Genomic DNA, 16,859 nt, shown 5'->3' on the forward strand with positions numbered 1-16,859 from the left:
GGTGGATGAAACTAATAGAGCCTATTATACAGAGTGAAGTAAGTCAGAAAGAGAAATTTAAATATATACTGACACACATATATGGAATCTAAAAAGATGGCACTGATGAATTTATTTTCCAGGCAGCAATGGAGAAATAGACATAGAGAATAGACCTATGGACATGGTGGGAGGAGAGGAGGGAGAAGGGGAGATGTATGGAGGAAGTAACATAGAAATTTACAATACCATATGTAAAATAGATAGCCAATGGGAATTTGCTGAATGACTCAAGGAACTCAAACTGGGGCTCTGCGGCAGGCTGAAGGGTAGGATGCCGAGAGAGATGGGAGGGAGGTCCGGGAGGCAGGGCACATGTGTATATCTATGGCTGATTCTTGTTGATGTGTTACAGACAATCACAAAATTCTATAAAGCAATTATCCTTCAACTAAAAAACTTTTAAATGCATGCTAAATATTAAACAGTTTAAAAAAAAAAAAGAGTGGGGCTACTTTGAATACATTACTTGGAACTAAAACATAGATTCGTCAAGTCCCCAGGACCTGTGCAATTTCAATTAGCTATCTGCCAGGAGCCACAGACAGCATAAGATAGCTGTACCGAGGAAATGTTATCTGCCTCTGTGACCAAAAATCACTCTAGCATGGATGTGTATGATTCCCCAAAGTTCTCCTGATTCTGCTGATATTATATCCAAGGTTAATCACACTTCTCTGAATGTCTTCACCTGCAGAGGCTATAGTACCCAGGCAGCACTGCACAAGATTCAACATTGGGCTAGTGGTGCCTGGCACAGTTAACCACACCAAGATATTCATGAACAAACGTCCTAAATTGGCAGAAACTACTGAATCCTTGCCAGTTCCTGTGGTAAACGAAGCATCCAGGTTTTCCAATTATACTGTTTTTTTTTTTCTTTTTTGATTAAGGAAGTATATAACGTGAGGATCATTATTTCCCAAGAAGAAATTTGCAGTATCTCTCATTACCAAAGAAAATATCCCTGAGATGATGTCAGAAGGATAAACAGAAGTAAATATTAATAACACTGTGGGCTTCCCAGGTGGCTCAATGATAAAGAATTTGCCTACCAGGGCAAGAGCCGCAGGAGACATGAGTTTGATCCCTGACTTGGGAAGATCCTCTGGAGGAGGAAATGGCAGCCTACTCCAGTATTCTTGCCTGGGAAATCCCATGGACAGAAGAACTTGGTGAGCTACAGTTCATGGGGTTGCAAAGAGTCGGACACGGCTGAGTCACTGAGCACACACAATTAACACTATGGACATTGAAAGATTGTTATCAGGTGGTAAAATCATCCTTGCCCCTGCATCTAGTCCCTTAGGCCATGTGACTGAACGGTAAGCTTTTTGTGATCACTCCTCCCTTTGAGATGATCCTATATACGGTCCCATGTGCCTTTAGCATTAATTTCAGCTGGACCAGGTAAGTGATGGGCCATCACTGGTTCTGACTCCTGCTCATCTTAACCTGCAATCGTCACACAGGCAAGTTAGAATAGCATAGCAGGACCCAGACATCATCTGTGCCAGAGTTATTAGTTGTGCACAACAGAATCCACCCTAGTTAAAGAAGGGAAGTATTAATTACAGGGCTTTAAAAAGTTCACAGTCTTTGGAAGGGTCTGAGAAGCAAGCTCTAGACTAAGCGTCCAGGAACAACATCCAGATCACACACCACAAAGCTGTTCTAGTAAAGGACATACTGCTTCTGGCTGCCGTCACCACTGACCCCAGAACACGCTGTATTTGCTTGGGATTGCAGCAGCAAGATGGATGTCCATGCCATATCTGTCTCTTCACTTAACTGTATTAGTCTTTACCTTTCATTTCAGTAGTTGGATTATTATGTGCCTCAGAATAATTTCCCTTGTATTTATCCATCTTAGGAGTTTGCTGAGTTTCTTGAAAATACAAATTGATATCATTCAACAAATTTGGTAAGCTCTCATATGTCACTTCTTCAATATTGCCTATATCTCATTCTCTGTCTCCTGTTTCTAGGGCTTTAACTACATGTACATTAAATCTTTTTACTATCTTTCATATTTCTCTAATGCTCTCTTCTCTATTCTTTTTATTTTATTATTTTTCTCTTTATATATTTCAGTTTGAAGATCTATTGCTCTATCTCCAGGTTCATTAATTCTGTCTTCTGATATGTCTAGTCTGCTCTTAAGGCTCATTCAATGAGTTCTTAATTTAAGGTATTATATTTTGCATTTCTAAAATGCTCATTTGATTCATTTTTATATATTTTAATTCTATACTGAAGTATTCCATATTTTTATCCATTTTCATCTTTACTTATGTTTTCTTTAACACATTAATCATAATTATTATAGTTCTTACCTTTTAACTATAATATATAGATCATTTCTGAGACTGTTTTATTCCTTTATTATCTGTCCATCACTATTTCCTGTTTCTTTGAATGTTTGGTAATTTTTATTTTGGGATGAATGTTGTGAAGGATCTATTGTAGAGGCTCTAAGTTATATTATTTTTCTCTAAAGAGTGCTTAGTCTTTGTCTGAAAGGTAGTTAAATTGTCATAAAAATCTCCTGGATTGTGTTGATGCTTTATTTTTACCTTTTTTAGGGTAAGTTAGTTTCAGTTTTGTCCACAATCCTTAAGTGTAATTCATATCCTTAAGGCATGACCTTTCTGGAGTTTCAGCTGAATGTCTAGAGTGTTCACCAAGATTTCTCCACATGAGCTCAGTTAGGATTCCAATATCTACACCTCCCCAAAACCATGTGACCTCTGAAATCTAGTTCTCAGCCTTCTAGTAGTTGTTCTCTTTTGACCTCTTGGCATCTCATTCTCTGCATTCAGAGCTTACAAGTTGGCAAAGAACACATGAGATTTTTTTGTAGGCATTTTGAAGGCTTTTATCTGCTGTTCCTTTATCTCTGGTACCCTATCCCCCAAATCCCAGGCGCCTTTGCAACCCAAACTCTGATATCTGCTTTCTTCACCTATTGAGATTATAATTTACTGCTTAGTTTATTTCTCTTTCTTCCTTATATTAAAACATGATGTCAGGGGAGTTTCCTTGCAGTCCAGTGGTTAGGACTTTCACTGCCAAGGGCCCAGGTTCAATCCCTGATGGGGGAAATAAGATCCTATAAGCTACAAGGTACAGCCAAAAAAAGAAAACAAAATGAACAAAAAAACCATGAATAACCCATGATGTCAGAAAGAAACCCAAGATGAATACAGGGCTCATCTTTAAGGTTTCTCTTATTTTAGGGATCTTATTCAGGCACTGGCTGTCCAATGCCTACAAACACTTTTAAAATAATACCTTGTTCATTTTTTATTGTTGTTTACCATGGTATCTGTTATTCATTATCAGTGGAATTGAAACTCAAAGACTATATTATAGTACCATACACCATGCAATTTATAAAACCTAAGTCTGTTCTCCAACAGCAAAGGAGGCTAAAATCTGTGGAGAACGGAGATTATGGGAGGAGCTGATGCCATGGGAAATATGGAAAGGGTATTTCAAATATGATTTATTTTAAAAAGTATCTTCTATCTCATTATTATCTGATTTCCCTTACTACTATGTTTTCTTGGTTAAGTCATTCATTAGATAGGCAGAGATGGGGGGGAAGGGCACAAGAAGAAGATGAACTGGAGAAGAGTAAGTACCTGATAACATGGTCCATGCCTGAAACACACCTCAGTTTTATAGATTATCAGCTTTTCTTTGTAAAACCATATGTGACTTCACAGCATATTCAATGTTGACAATTAAGACTTGTATTTCACTTCTTAATGACTTTGAACATCCACATACTTGTTTCTACAGAAGATTCCCTTGTAAATAAATAAGGTAGAAAGAAGGTAGTTAAAATAGTACTATATCAAGAGGAATGGTGGCGCTAGTGGTAAAGAACCTGCCTGCCAATGCAGGAGACGTAAGAAACATGGGTTCGATCCCTGGGTCGGGAAGATCCCCTGGAGGAGGAAATGGCAACCCACTCCAATATTTTTGCCTGGGAAATCCCATGGACAGAGGACCCTGGTGGACTATAGTTGTAGGGTTGCAAAGAGTCAGACATGACTGAAGTAACTTAGCACACACACATCAAGAAGAGAAAAATGCCTAAGGCTTATTATATACTTCAGCAAGAGTCACTCAGCATCAGTCATGTTCTGATCACTGAGAAATTTGTTGCGAGGGTGGTGTTAGAGGAGTAGAGGAGTTATAGGAGGTATATGCTTTACCAAAATAAATAAGACGGGGCTCCTGCCTGCAGCTGGATAGGGGACCTAGATTTTCCAGTGTGCCAGAATCACTGAAGTTATGATTATCTCTAAGGGGCTAGGGATAACCAAGAATGGACTGAACCTAGCCAGAGACCCAAGAAAGTCTTCCTGTAGCAGACATTTGAACTAAATCTTGAAGATGAGTGAGACTTAACCAGATAAAGGCAGGCAGGAACAGCATTCCTGACAAGCCAACAGTGGCAGGAGCAAGGGCACAAGGTCAGGGAATAAAATGTTGTACGATGCAGTAGCAGCTGGAGATGGAGAAAGGATTACAGGTAGTTTGGCATGTTTAAACTGTTAAATATGAAGTGGAGTATCAAGAAAGGAGGCTAGAAAGGGAGCCGGGGCCTATGTTACTGAGGACTTAGAAAGCCATGCTAGGAAGTTTAGCCATATTGCAAGCAAAGGGGTGCTACTGAGGAGTTGTCATCAAGGGATGGAATAACCCAAATAACCAGAACACTTTTAGATAGAGCACGCTACCTGCAGTTTAGGGGAAAACTTACAGAAATGTTTTTGTGGGATGTGAAGCATAGCCATTAGAAGGCTGCAGTAACAGTTCAGAAACAGTGGCCAAGGCCCCATGATAGAAAGGAAAGGCTTTATAGTTAAGACAGAAAATTTCCCAAATTTGATAAGTCGCTATGAGGGTGAGGAAAAAGAGGAAGCTAAGATAAGTTTCAAGAAAGAAGTGCAAATTTATTATGGGAAAACAAAGATTTCTATTTAGGACACTGAGTTCAAGGTATCTGTAGACTTCTAAGTTGGTATAACTAGTATGTAGCTGGATAAATGAGGTTCAAAAGAGAGCTGTTCAGAGATGAGAAAGAATGATTTGACAGTAATTAGCACATAAAGTAGAGAAAATAATAAGAGGGATGGAGAGCCAATGAAGTAGAAAGAGAAGAACGAAGAGCAAGGACAGAATCCTGGAAGAAACCAGGGTTACAGGAGGGGCAGAGTGACAAGTACACAGGCTGGCTGAGAATCACCTTAAGACATGATGGAGTGAATGATATTTTGGAAGCTGACAGAGTGAAAAGTGTCCAGAGTGAGTAGTCAACAGTGAGAAAGAAGCAGAGGGGTCCACTAGGATCAGGATGAAAGAGTGTTAATTCCATTAAGTAATACAGAGGTCACTCACCATCTTGGAGAGAGGATAGGAATTTGATGGAGGGAAGACATCACAAGTCTTGAAGAAAAAAATAATCTAGATTATTCTTTCAAAAGTTTGATTTCAAATGAAAGGGTAGAGAATAAGGATGCCCAGTACCTAGAGGATGACAGAGTGGAATACCCCACAGAGTAAAAATAAAGAGAGTAAAAATAAAGGAAAGGGGGTAAACAGTAGAACCAAGTGGTTATATGGGTCAGAATCCCAAACACCAGAGGAAAGGACTGGACATGAATGTGTAGAAGATCTCACATTGTGCATCAGGGGGGAGAGCAGGGGACTAGCAGGAGACAGACACAGGGCAGAGGAGATAGGAATTGAGGATTAATCTTATTTCTCCATGACTTCATTTTATTGATAAAGCAGGAAGTGGTTTGTCTTCTGGGAGTGTGACGGGGAGGGTATACGGTGTTAGGTGAAAGTGTTAGTCACTCAGTTATGTCCGACTCTTTGTGACCCCACAGACTATAGCCCACCAACTCCTCTGTTCACAGAATTCTCCAGGCAAGAATACTGGAGTGGATAGCCATTCCCTTCTCCAGGGGATCTTGAATCCCTGTTTCCTGCATTGCAGGCAGATTCTTTACCATCTGATCTACCAGTGAAGCCCAAGAGTCTTTTAAGGACCCATCTGGGGCTTACCTAAAGTTGGCACTAGTGGTAAAGAACCCACTGCCAATGGAGGAGACAGAAGAGACACAGATTTGGTCCCTGGATAGGAAAATCCCCAGGAGGAGGGCATGGCAACCCACTATAGTACTCTTGCCTGGAGAATCCCCATGGACAGAAGAGCCTGGCAGGTTACAGTCCATAGGGTCAAAAGAGTTGGACATGACTGAAGTGACTTAGCACACACACGCAATTCTTTGAAACAGGGATAAGAGGACTAGGAAGAACTGGTGAAACAAGGATAAGACTGAGCATTCTCATGTGGACATTTCATTCAGAGTCTGGATAAAATGACTTTTTCTTAGCAGTACGTGGCCACCCAGCATGGAGACAGAGAAAGTCAGTTGTGAGACAGATCTGGGAACAAGGCCCCCCAGTCATTCCATAGACAGTTGAAGATGTTAAGGAATCAAATACACAGCTAACAGAGTGGTCCAGGCTAGTGCTGGGAGGGTCTGGGGCTAGCAGTCTGAGAAAATTTAGGGGACCAAACTGAAGGTTTTGTGGGAGCAAGAGAATGAGAGCTCTATTTTCCCACTTTCCTCTCACCCGTCTTGTGAGAGGCCTAAAAGTCCCTACTTGCTACAGCAGCTGTTGCTGATAGAAAACTAAAACAGAGAGAGAACACATTATTTCAAAATTCCTTTAGCTCTTTCCTTAAAGAGACAAATCATCTAAATCACTCCCCAAAAGCCCTTTTAAATTCCAAGACTAAGAACAAAATTATGGTTAAATATTTAACTAATGTTTATTATAGCTAGCATGTTGGTTTTAGAAAGATCAAATTTATGATACAATGAAGTAATATTTTTCACATTCTGTAAGTCTATTTTATAGCACATTGGGGTCCACAGTATAATAAATATCTTCTATTATTTTATAAGATTCTTGTATGCAAAGCTGTGTAGGGCAGAGATAATATTGAATTTCAAATCAAATGAGCTGGCATGAACTTTAAGTCAGGCCATTTTGTCTTTCAGGACATCAGCTTTTGGACTTGTAAAATGAAGACTGAGAATAAATCTCCAAGTTTCTTTCCAGGTTTTAAAAAAACCATGAGATGAAAGAGGAGAGTGAAAAAGCTGGCTTAAAACTCAACATTCAAAAAACTAAGATCATGGCTTCTGGTCCCATCACTTCATGGCAAATAGACGGGGAAACAATGGAAACAGTGAGAAACTTTCTTTTCTTGGGCTCCAAAATCAATGCAGATGGTGACTGTAGCCATGAAATTAAAAGACTCTTGCTCCTTGGAAGAAAAGCTATGACAAACCTTGACAGCATATTAAAAAGCAGAGACATTACTTTGCTGACAAATGTCTGTCTAGTCAAAACTAGTAGTCACGTATGGTTGTAAGAGTTGGACCATAAAGAAGGCACAGCACCAAAGAATTGATGCTTCTGAACTTGGTGTTGGAAAAGATCCTTGAGAGTCCCTTGGACTGCGAGGAGATCAAACCAGTCAATCCTAAAGGAAATCAGTCCTCACTATTCATTGGAAGAACTGATGGTGAAGCTGAAGCTCTAATACTTTGGCCACCTGATGCAAAGAACTGACTCATTGGGAAAAATCCTGATACTGGGAAAGATTGAAGGCAGGAGAAGAAGGGGACAACAGAGGATGAGATGGTTGGATGGCATCACCGACTTCATGGACATGAGTTTGACCAAGCTCCAGGAGTTGGTGATGGACAGGGAAGCCTGGCATGCTGCAGTCCATGGAGTTGCAGAGTCAGAAACGACTAAGTGACTGAACTTATGAAAATAATTTAATATTTTTAATTACTACAGAATTAATACAGTTACCACTTTTCTTTTATGATATATTTTTGTTATGAACTATAATTTGCTGAGCCTCAGTTCTTGATCAGGAACACAGACTCCAGCAATAATACTGTCTCTATGAAAAATAGAATCCATTTTACCAGTTTACTTTATGCTCCAATTTTTCCACTCTCTGCCCACATTTACTCTTTGGAGGCTGCATCTCTAAAAGTTCAGAGATATTTGTTCACCATATTGTGACCATGTGTCTCTGAAGAGACCCATATTATGTTGCCTTCACAGAATCCAGCCCATGATTTCACGGCTGAGTGCTCTATAGCACTCATATGCAAAGCTGTGTAGGGCAGTTGCACACCTTAACTTAGATTTGTCATTGAGGGTAATATCAGAAAATGCCTATAAATCATCTCTTCAAATGTCTGAGATGTTGAGGGCACTCCACAGAGTATGCTTGATACACTGGGCAGCATGATGTGTGGGAAATAACCAAAACACAGCATTATTTCTGTCCCCTATTCAGATATTTCTCCTGTCACTAGATGAAACCTAGGCAGAAACCATAGCTCACTCTTGGATTACAGAGGGTCCCGCAATCACTTCAAGTCACAAAATATAGTCTTGATTCAAAATTAAATTATCTAGTTCTAAGAGATTAAGCAACTCTTCCCTCTTTATTCACAAGATAACATTTCCTTTTACTCCCTACATGCTTAGACCATCAGAGCCCAGGAGTGGGAAGGAAAAGGAGAGGAGAGATAAAGGGGAAAGGCAGTTTTTTCGTGGATGGTAACTGGGGCTGTCTGGTAAACTCAGTAGGTGCTTAATGCTGCTGACTCTTCCCTTCCTATCGGTTTTGTTGCCTGGGCTGCTCCGGGAAAATTTCCCCATACATAATTTCCTTCAGCTACTTCTTTTCCAGCTTCAAGTTCCCATTTACTGCTCTTCCAACTCACTGTTTTGGGTGGAGCCTAAACCTCTGGCAGGAGCCTTGTTGGGCAGAAATATCTCAGACTTTTGAAAACGACCCCATGCCACTGGCCAATGATTTCTTAAATATAGCACATAAAAGACTGATAAACTGTATTGCATTAGGACCTTCCAGAAACCAGAAAAGAATGTCACTCTGACTTTAACCACAAGGAAAAGCTGGATAGCCTACAACATCAAAATTTTTCTTGAATCTAACAGAGAGAAGACATAGGACAATAAACTAGCCTGATATTTAAAGAAAGGTGGATGCCTCCAACAAGATAGGCAATTCAAGAGCTATTTACCTGAGGCAGAGCCCCTGGGAAAGACAAGGCCATTTCAGAAGGGATAAGAAGATTGCAAGTAAAATTTTATGATGATTCCATAGTTTCATTTTAACAATTTGCTGCTGTGGCAGAGTCTGAGCTTCTGCCATATGGAAGCTACAGATGCAAGGGGAATTTACACCCCTTCACAAGCTTTTCTTCATAAATCTCATAGAATGTTCCTAAGAAAGATCCAGGTCAGAGAAGGCAGCAGAGGAAGACTCCTGTGGTCACACAAACCAGCCAGAGAGGAACAAAGACCTAATGAACAAAAGGCACTGTGGGTGGGGAGGGAGGCAGAGCTGCAAACCCTCAGGGTGAAAGTGTAGACCCTTTGAGGCTAGGGAAAGGGGGACAAAGAAATCCTTCTCTCCTGAGGAAGAAACAGGAAGCTTTCTCCCTCACAAGAACCAGCAAGACCAGAGGTGAACATCTGCCCTGGGGAGGAGGGCATAGTCACTGAGTAGGTTCTGGCCCCAATATCCAAGAACATAGGTCCTGCCTGATACTGAGGCTGAACCAAGAAAGCAGAAAGCCTCTTCCCCAAGCAGGCTAGCAAATGCTAGCAAGAATCTGCACTGGGGAAGGTGCAAGAGTGGCAAGACACTCTCTTGGGCTCAGATTCATAAGGAAAGCCTGAAGCCTACTTCCACCATAAGCAAAGTGACACTAATTGCCAAAAACTGATGACAACTGGTGAGTGGACAAACTGTAATAAACCCATATCATGGAATATTACAGCAATAAAAAGGACCAAACTGTTGGCATTTACAATATCATGGCTAGATCTCAAAGGCTCAGTGAAAAAAGACAGACTCAAAAGAGCACATGTAATACTATTTGGTTATATTTATATGATATTCTAGAATAGGCAGAACAATAGGGACAGAGATCAATAGTTGCCAAAGGCTGAAGGTGGGTGAAGTGTCGACTTCAAAGAGGCATGAAGGACTGTTGAGAGTGAAAAAACAGTTCTATATCCTGACTGCGGGGGTGGTTACATGTCCAGCATTTGTCGAAACTCATAGAGCTATACAATAAAAAGGGTGAATTTGTGTGATAGTCACTCAGTTGTGTCCGACTCTGAAACCCCATGGACTGTAGTCTGCCAGGCTCCTCTGTCCATGGGAATTCTCCAGGCAAGAATACTTGAGTGGGTTGCCATTTCCTCCTCAACATAGGGATCAAACCCAGGTCTCCCACATTGTGGGCAGATTCTTTACTGTCTGATACCCCTGGAAAACCCCCCAAAAGGATGATTTTAACCACATATAACTTACATCTCAAAGATATTTAAAATTAAAAGAAAACAATTTCATTGCAATTAAATTGTTCATCAAAAAACAACATTAAGAGTGTGAAGAGACAAGTTACAGATTGGGAGGAAAAATGGAATTTGCCTATAGAACATATAAAGAACATACAAATGAGTAAGAAAAAGAGCAGACAATGGAATAGAAAAATGGGCAAAGGACCTAAGTGGCTGTTTCACAAAAGAGGATATTCAAATTGCCAATATGCATAAGAAAAGCTGCTCAACATCTTTATTCTAAACGCAAATGAAAATCATAATGAAGTGCCACTACACATTCATCAGACTAGCTGAAGTTAAAGATTTGGCAATATCAATGTTGGTGAGAACGTGGATTAACTGAAACTGGTTGTAAATTTTTATAACCACTTTGGAAAACTATTTGGAAGTATTTAACATGAGCCTTATGATTCAGCAATTCCACTCTGAGGTAATTATCCAAGAGTTACAAGGGCCTATGACCACCATAAGTCAAGATCAAGGATATTCATATCACCGTTATCATAATATGAAAAGCTGGAAGCAACTCAAATGTCCACCAACAGGAGAAAATACAAATAAACTGGTATATGTATATGCACAAAATACTACCCAGATGATTATGACATGCAACAAGGATGGAACTCATAGATATGACACATGAAAGAAGGATCAAAGAGTATATACTGTATGATTTGACTCATATGAAATTCACCAATAAGCAAAACTAATCTTGAATGATTAGATGAATTCAGAATAGTAGTCATGGATGGGGCTAGTATATATTGGGGTCTTCCCTGTAGCTCAGGTGGGAAAGAATCTGCCTGCAATTCAGGAGACCCCGGTGTGATTTGTGGGTCAGGAAGATCCCTGGAGAAGGGATGGCTACCCACTCCAGTATTCTTAGGCTTCCCTTGTGGCTCAGATGTAAAGAATCTGACTGCAATGAGGGAGACCTGGGTTCGATCCCTGGGGCTGGGAAGATACCCTGGAGTAGGGCATGGCAATCCTCTCCAGTGTTCTTGCCTGGAGAAACCTCATGGACAGAGGAGTCTGGTGGGCTACAGTCCACAGGGTCACAAGGAGTCGGACACGACTGAGCGACTAAGCACAGTATACACTGAGAAAAGATGTGAGGGAGCATTCTGAGCCCTTCTATATCTTGACCTCAGTGGTATTTCTATGGGCAGCATACATTTGTAAAACTTTATTCAGTAGTACATTTATGTTCTATGTACTCTACTGCATGTATGTTTTCCTCAGTGTGATACAAAAACAGAAAATATCCCCTTCAGCACATCCTAAGGTCTGGTGATAATGCGTGCAAAATGAGTATAAACAGACTAGGAGTATATAAGGATTTGTCAAGACCCCTGACCATCCCTCTTCTCTTTTATTCTTTCATAATCACTGAGTATTTCTCACCAGCCACAGATGGAGATGAAACATGCATTAGCTCTGTAGCCCATGGTAGACTGGACTTTGTGTGTGCGTGTTTGTTAGTCATGTCCAACTCTTTGTGATTCCATGAGCTGTAGCCCACCAGGTTCCTCTGTCCATGGGGTTTCCCAGGCAAGAATACTGGAGTGGGTAGCCATTCTCTTCTCCAGGGGATCTTCCCGACCCAGGGATCAAACCTGGGTCTTCCAAATCACAGGCAGATTCTTTACCATCTGAGCCACCTTGGAAGCTTCATGTAACTTCTATTGCTTTTAGGTCCTAAGCTTATGCAATGTCAAAAGAAATATCTTTTTGTTTAAAAAACTGCAGAGGAGGAAATTTTCCTCTAATGTTTTCAAACAGATACATTTATTTGCTTGTTTTTTGATTTATTTATTTGTGGCTGTGCTGGGTCTTTGTTGCTGTGCAGGCTTTTCTCTGGTTGTGGGAGCAAGGACTATTCTCTAGTCGCCATGCATGGGGCTCATTGTGGTGGCTTCTCTTGTGGTGAAGCATAGGCTCTAGGCGAAAGGCTTCAGTAGTTGCAGCACACAGACTCATTAGTTGTGCCTCCAGGGCCCTAGAGCTTCCAGACTTCCCAAGTTGTATAAGGTCCGTAGTTGTGGTGCATGAGCTTAGTTGCTCTGAGGCATGTGGAATCTTCCCGGACCAGGGATTGAAGTTGTGTCCCCTGCATTGTCAGGCAGATTCTTAGCCACTGGACCACCAGGGAAGTCCAAGACATTTGTTTTTATATGCTATTAATTGCTATAATGTAACATTTACCAACTTGCTTTTTCTTTCAAGAGAATAAAATGTTGCCACATCCTCCTCCTGTGTCATTTATCAATAAATTAATATCTGTGCCCTTTACTGTGTGTATGTTGTACCTCAACACAGTTGGGTATGTGTCGCATGTACCTTTATTTCTCAAGTACAAACAAGCAGTTGGCAGTATAATGCAGTTACAGAAATAAGTTTCAGAGAACTGCCTAAGGTCACTAACTCCTGGTTCAACAGTTTCATGGGTAATAGTATTCTCAGAAACTCTGTGAGGTCCGAACAGTCTCCTGCCCACGGACTTCATCAGTGAAGGATTAGTCAACTCCTCGTCCTGTCTCAGCTCCTCCAGTCTGTATGGGCCAGGCCATTCTACTCTTTAAGTATAAGGGGGATGGGCACATCACCACTCCCAGGCACCCTGCAGAGTAGGCAGGTCACCGTAGGGGTAGCCTTCACCCAGGCACCCTGCGGAGTCGGCAGGTCCCCTCAGGGGCAGCCTTCACCCAGGCGCCCTGCGGAGTCGGCAGGTCCCCTCAGGGGCAGCCTTCACCCAGGCGCCCTGCGGAGTCGGCAGGTCCCCTCAGGGGCAGCCTTCACCCAGGCGCCCTGCGGAGTCGGCAGGTCCCCTCAGGGGCAGCCTTCACCCACACAAAAACTCACCTCACGTTAGTTGTGAGGATTCAGTGTCACCCTCAATCATAATTTTCCTTACTCAGGAGTTTAAAACATGATACGACTTACGTTTGACGGCCCTTCCAACACTCCTAGAGAGGCCAAACCCGCCTGGGGCCTCTGGGACTCTGCACCGGTGATCCATTTGAGGGGCGCAGTTACTCCCAACACAGTAGCCACTCTTGTTTGCAGTCCTGCTGTTAAGGCAGTTTCTCTTCACTTCCCGATTTTGTGCTGTCTGTACTTCCCTGCGAGCCTCAGACACCAGGCCCCAAGACTCCACTACAACGGTTACCCACTCAACTCCCCAAGCCGTCCTGGAGGTTCCTCACTGGGTCCGGGCAGGAGGAAAACCCAAACTGCTTCCCATCTCACTTTGTTGAGCGCTAACACAGCCCATCAAGCTCTCCCCAGCGTATCTCTTCACAAATCCTCCCTCCTCTTCGTAACTGGATCCTTTTTTTAAAAAAAAAATCTTTAATATGAATGAGAAGTTTGTGAGTCTGAATAAGTATCAGACATTTACTCTATAATTACACTGCATTTTCATCCCGCACCTCACGCTGATGTACAGCATTCGTGGTTGGTATTGGATATCCACAATCAAAACTTCAATACTCACCTCCTGTTACAGTAACTTCAGGTTGAACTGTATGAAACTGTTGATTGTTCACAACGTTTTGCTTTAAAGGAATTGAAATTTCATATAGTTCAAACTAACAATTTTATTCAAAACAGGCTTTTTAGAGAAATTTTAGGTTGGAATTGAACAAACAGGAAAAGTGAATTCTGAAATGAATACTCAGGCAAATACTGAAGCATCATCTGCAAAGCGTCTCACCTTGGCTTTCAGATCAGCACACACTTCCTGTTGTTTTTTCCTGTCCTTAGCCAACATGCTTTCCATTTCATGAGTTGCACAGGCTTCGGCCAGTGTCAGCACAGCCTTCTGTATAAAGTCTCTCCTATTCTTATTCCAACTTAATATCAGGATTCTTCGCTGCTCCTTAGCAAAGCGATATTGGTCACAATATTTCTCATGTTCGACCTGAAAAGACAACAGATGATAAATGCTTATTATGAAACTGAACTTATGTGTTCTGTCATTGCTAGAAAAGTGAATAGAATGAATTAAAATCAATGATTTTGAAAAGTGAGGACCGGATATCTTAATAGTAAATACAACAATCAGGACCAGGTACCAGTCCCAGATTTTTGGGTCCATGGCTAATTGGTGACTGAGGACCAGTCATTTATTCTTCTTAAGTTCTCATACAGGATGGAGTCAGGCCAGGTGGCCCTAGAACAACTTCTACTTCTATATGACAATGGATCTATGAGCAGAAAACATGATTTCCCCTGCATATAATTTAAAAAATACTCTATCTTTAAATCAGTTTTGCTATATTAATAACAACTTCAGGTGCTTTGGTTAAACATGTGCTAATAAACATTGAAAATCACTACAATAATCCTAAAAATTCAGTTTGCCATTGATTAGGTAAACGATCAGATATTAGAACATCTAAACTTAAAATAATTATAGCACTGACTGTAGCTCTTCCCATCCCATGCTCTTGAAGGGCATGCCATTCTTACATGGGTATCAACAGTTCCTGCTGCCAGTGAACACCAACCCTGGGAGATCTGAGTCTTAAAGAAGAGGAAGAGAGAGAGCCTAAGCAGTTTGAAAAACCTCTGTAGGTGATGCTGAAATACTCCTTATAGAAAGGTGTGTGTGTGCCTGTGAGAGCTCAGCTGCTCAGTCATGTCCAACTCTTTGTGACCCCATGGACTGTAACCTGCCAGGCTCCCCCGTCCATGGGACTTACAGGCAAGAATACTGCAGTGGGTTTCTATTCCCTTACCCAGGGGTTCTTCCTGACCCAGGGATTGAACCCATGTGTCTTGTATCTCCTGCATTGGCAGGCAGGAGATGCCCCTATATAAAGGCATGTCACCTGAAATTAAGAGTTGATGACCTAAATAATTCTTCATTTTGCCAGTATAGACCCACATCTCTGAATTTAATATATTATTTAATCTCTAAGTGATGTGAGAAAAGAACCTAGCAAACAAGATAAGGTGGCTCCTACCTAAAAATTATATATATAATTTGCTACTGTTAAATCATGTCAGTCGTGTCTGACTCTTTGCAACCCCATAGACGGCAGCCCACCAGGCTCCTGTCCCTGGGATTCCCCAGGCATGAACTCTGGTGGGTTGCATTTCCTTCTCCAGTGCAAGAAAGTGAAAAGTGAAAGTGAAGTCGCCCAGTCGTGTCCGACTCTTGGCGACCCCATGGACTGTAGCCTACCAGGCTCCTCCATACATGGGATTTCCCAGGCAAGAGTACTGGAGTGGGTTGTTATTGCCTTCTCCATATATAATTTAGGTATAGTTAATTAAATACATGATGGTATAATCACTCACCTAGAGCCAGACATCCTGGAATGTGAAGTCAAGTGGGCCTTAGGAAGCATCACTACGAACAAAGCTAGTAGAGGTGATGGAATTCCAGTTGAGCTATTTCAAATCTTAAAAGATGCTGTGAAAGTGCTTCATTCAATATGCCAGCAAATTTGGAAAACTCAGCAGTGGCCACAAGACTGAAAAAGTTCAGTTTTCATTCCAATCCCAAAGAAAGGCAATGCCAAAGAATGCTCAAACTACCACACAATTGCACTCAACTCACATGCTAGTAAAGTAATGCTCAAAATTCTCCAAGCCAGGCTTCAACAGTATATGTGAACTGTGAACTTCCACATGTTTAAGCTGGATTTAGAAAAGGCAGAGGAACCAGCGATCAAATTGCCAACATCTGCTGGGTCATTGAAAAAGCAAGAGAGTTCCAAAAAAATATCTAGTTCTGCTTTATTGACTATGCCAAAGCCCTTGACTGTGTGGATCACAGCAAACTGTGGAAAATTCTGAGAGAGATGGGAGTACCAGACCACATGAACCAACTCTTAAGAAATCTGTATGCAGATCAGGAAGCAACAGTGAGAACTGGACATGGAACAACAGACTGGTTCCAAATAGGAAAAGAAGTACGTCAAGGCTGTGTATCATCACCCTGCTTATTTAACTTATGTGCAGAGTACATCATGAGAAACACTGGGCTGGATGAAGCACAAGCTAGAATCAAGACTGCCAGGAGAAATAACAATAACCTCAGATATGCAGATGACACTACCCTTATGGCAGAAAGTGAAGAAGAACTAAAGAGCCTCTTGATGAAAGTGAAAGAAGAGAGTGAAAAAGCTGGCTTAAAACTCAACATTCAGAAAACTAAGATTATGGCATCTGGTCCCAACACTTCGTGGCAAATAAATGGGGAAACAGTGAGAGACTTTACTTTTGGGGGCTCAAAAATTATTGCAGAAGGTGACTGAAGCCATGAAATTGAAAGATGTTTGCTCCTAGTAAGGAAAGCTATG

At 41.4% G+C, this 16,859-nt stretch overlaps 1 protein-coding gene and 1 non-coding gene across 2 annotated transcripts in view; both read right to left on the minus strand.

Annotated features, from left to right (window-relative positions):
• The window catches only part of CCDC148 (coiled-coil domain containing 148), a 284,626-nt gene that overhangs the window by 142,823 nt on the left and 124,944 nt on the right, over window positions 1–16,859 (minus strand). Inside the window, exon 10 of the mRNA XM_043488354.1 lies at window positions 14,261–14,467. Coding sequence (XP_043344289.1) covers window positions 14,261–14,467 — 207 coding nt within the window. The remainder of the gene's footprint in view (window positions 1–14,260; window positions 14,468–16,859) is intronic.
• Window positions 13,331–13,476, minus strand: LOC122454103. Its single transcript, XR_006273315.1, has one exon. It is a non-coding gene; the product is annotated as a U12 minor spliceosomal RNA (small nuclear RNA).

Source organism: Cervus canadensis, chromosome 15 (genome assembly GCF_019320065.1).
Source record: "Cervus canadensis isolate Bull #8, Minnesota chromosome 15, ASM1932006v1, whole genome shotgun sequence".
In the NCBI taxonomy this organism is placed as follows: Eukaryota; Metazoa; Chordata; class Mammalia; order Artiodactyla; family Cervidae; genus Cervus; species Cervus canadensis.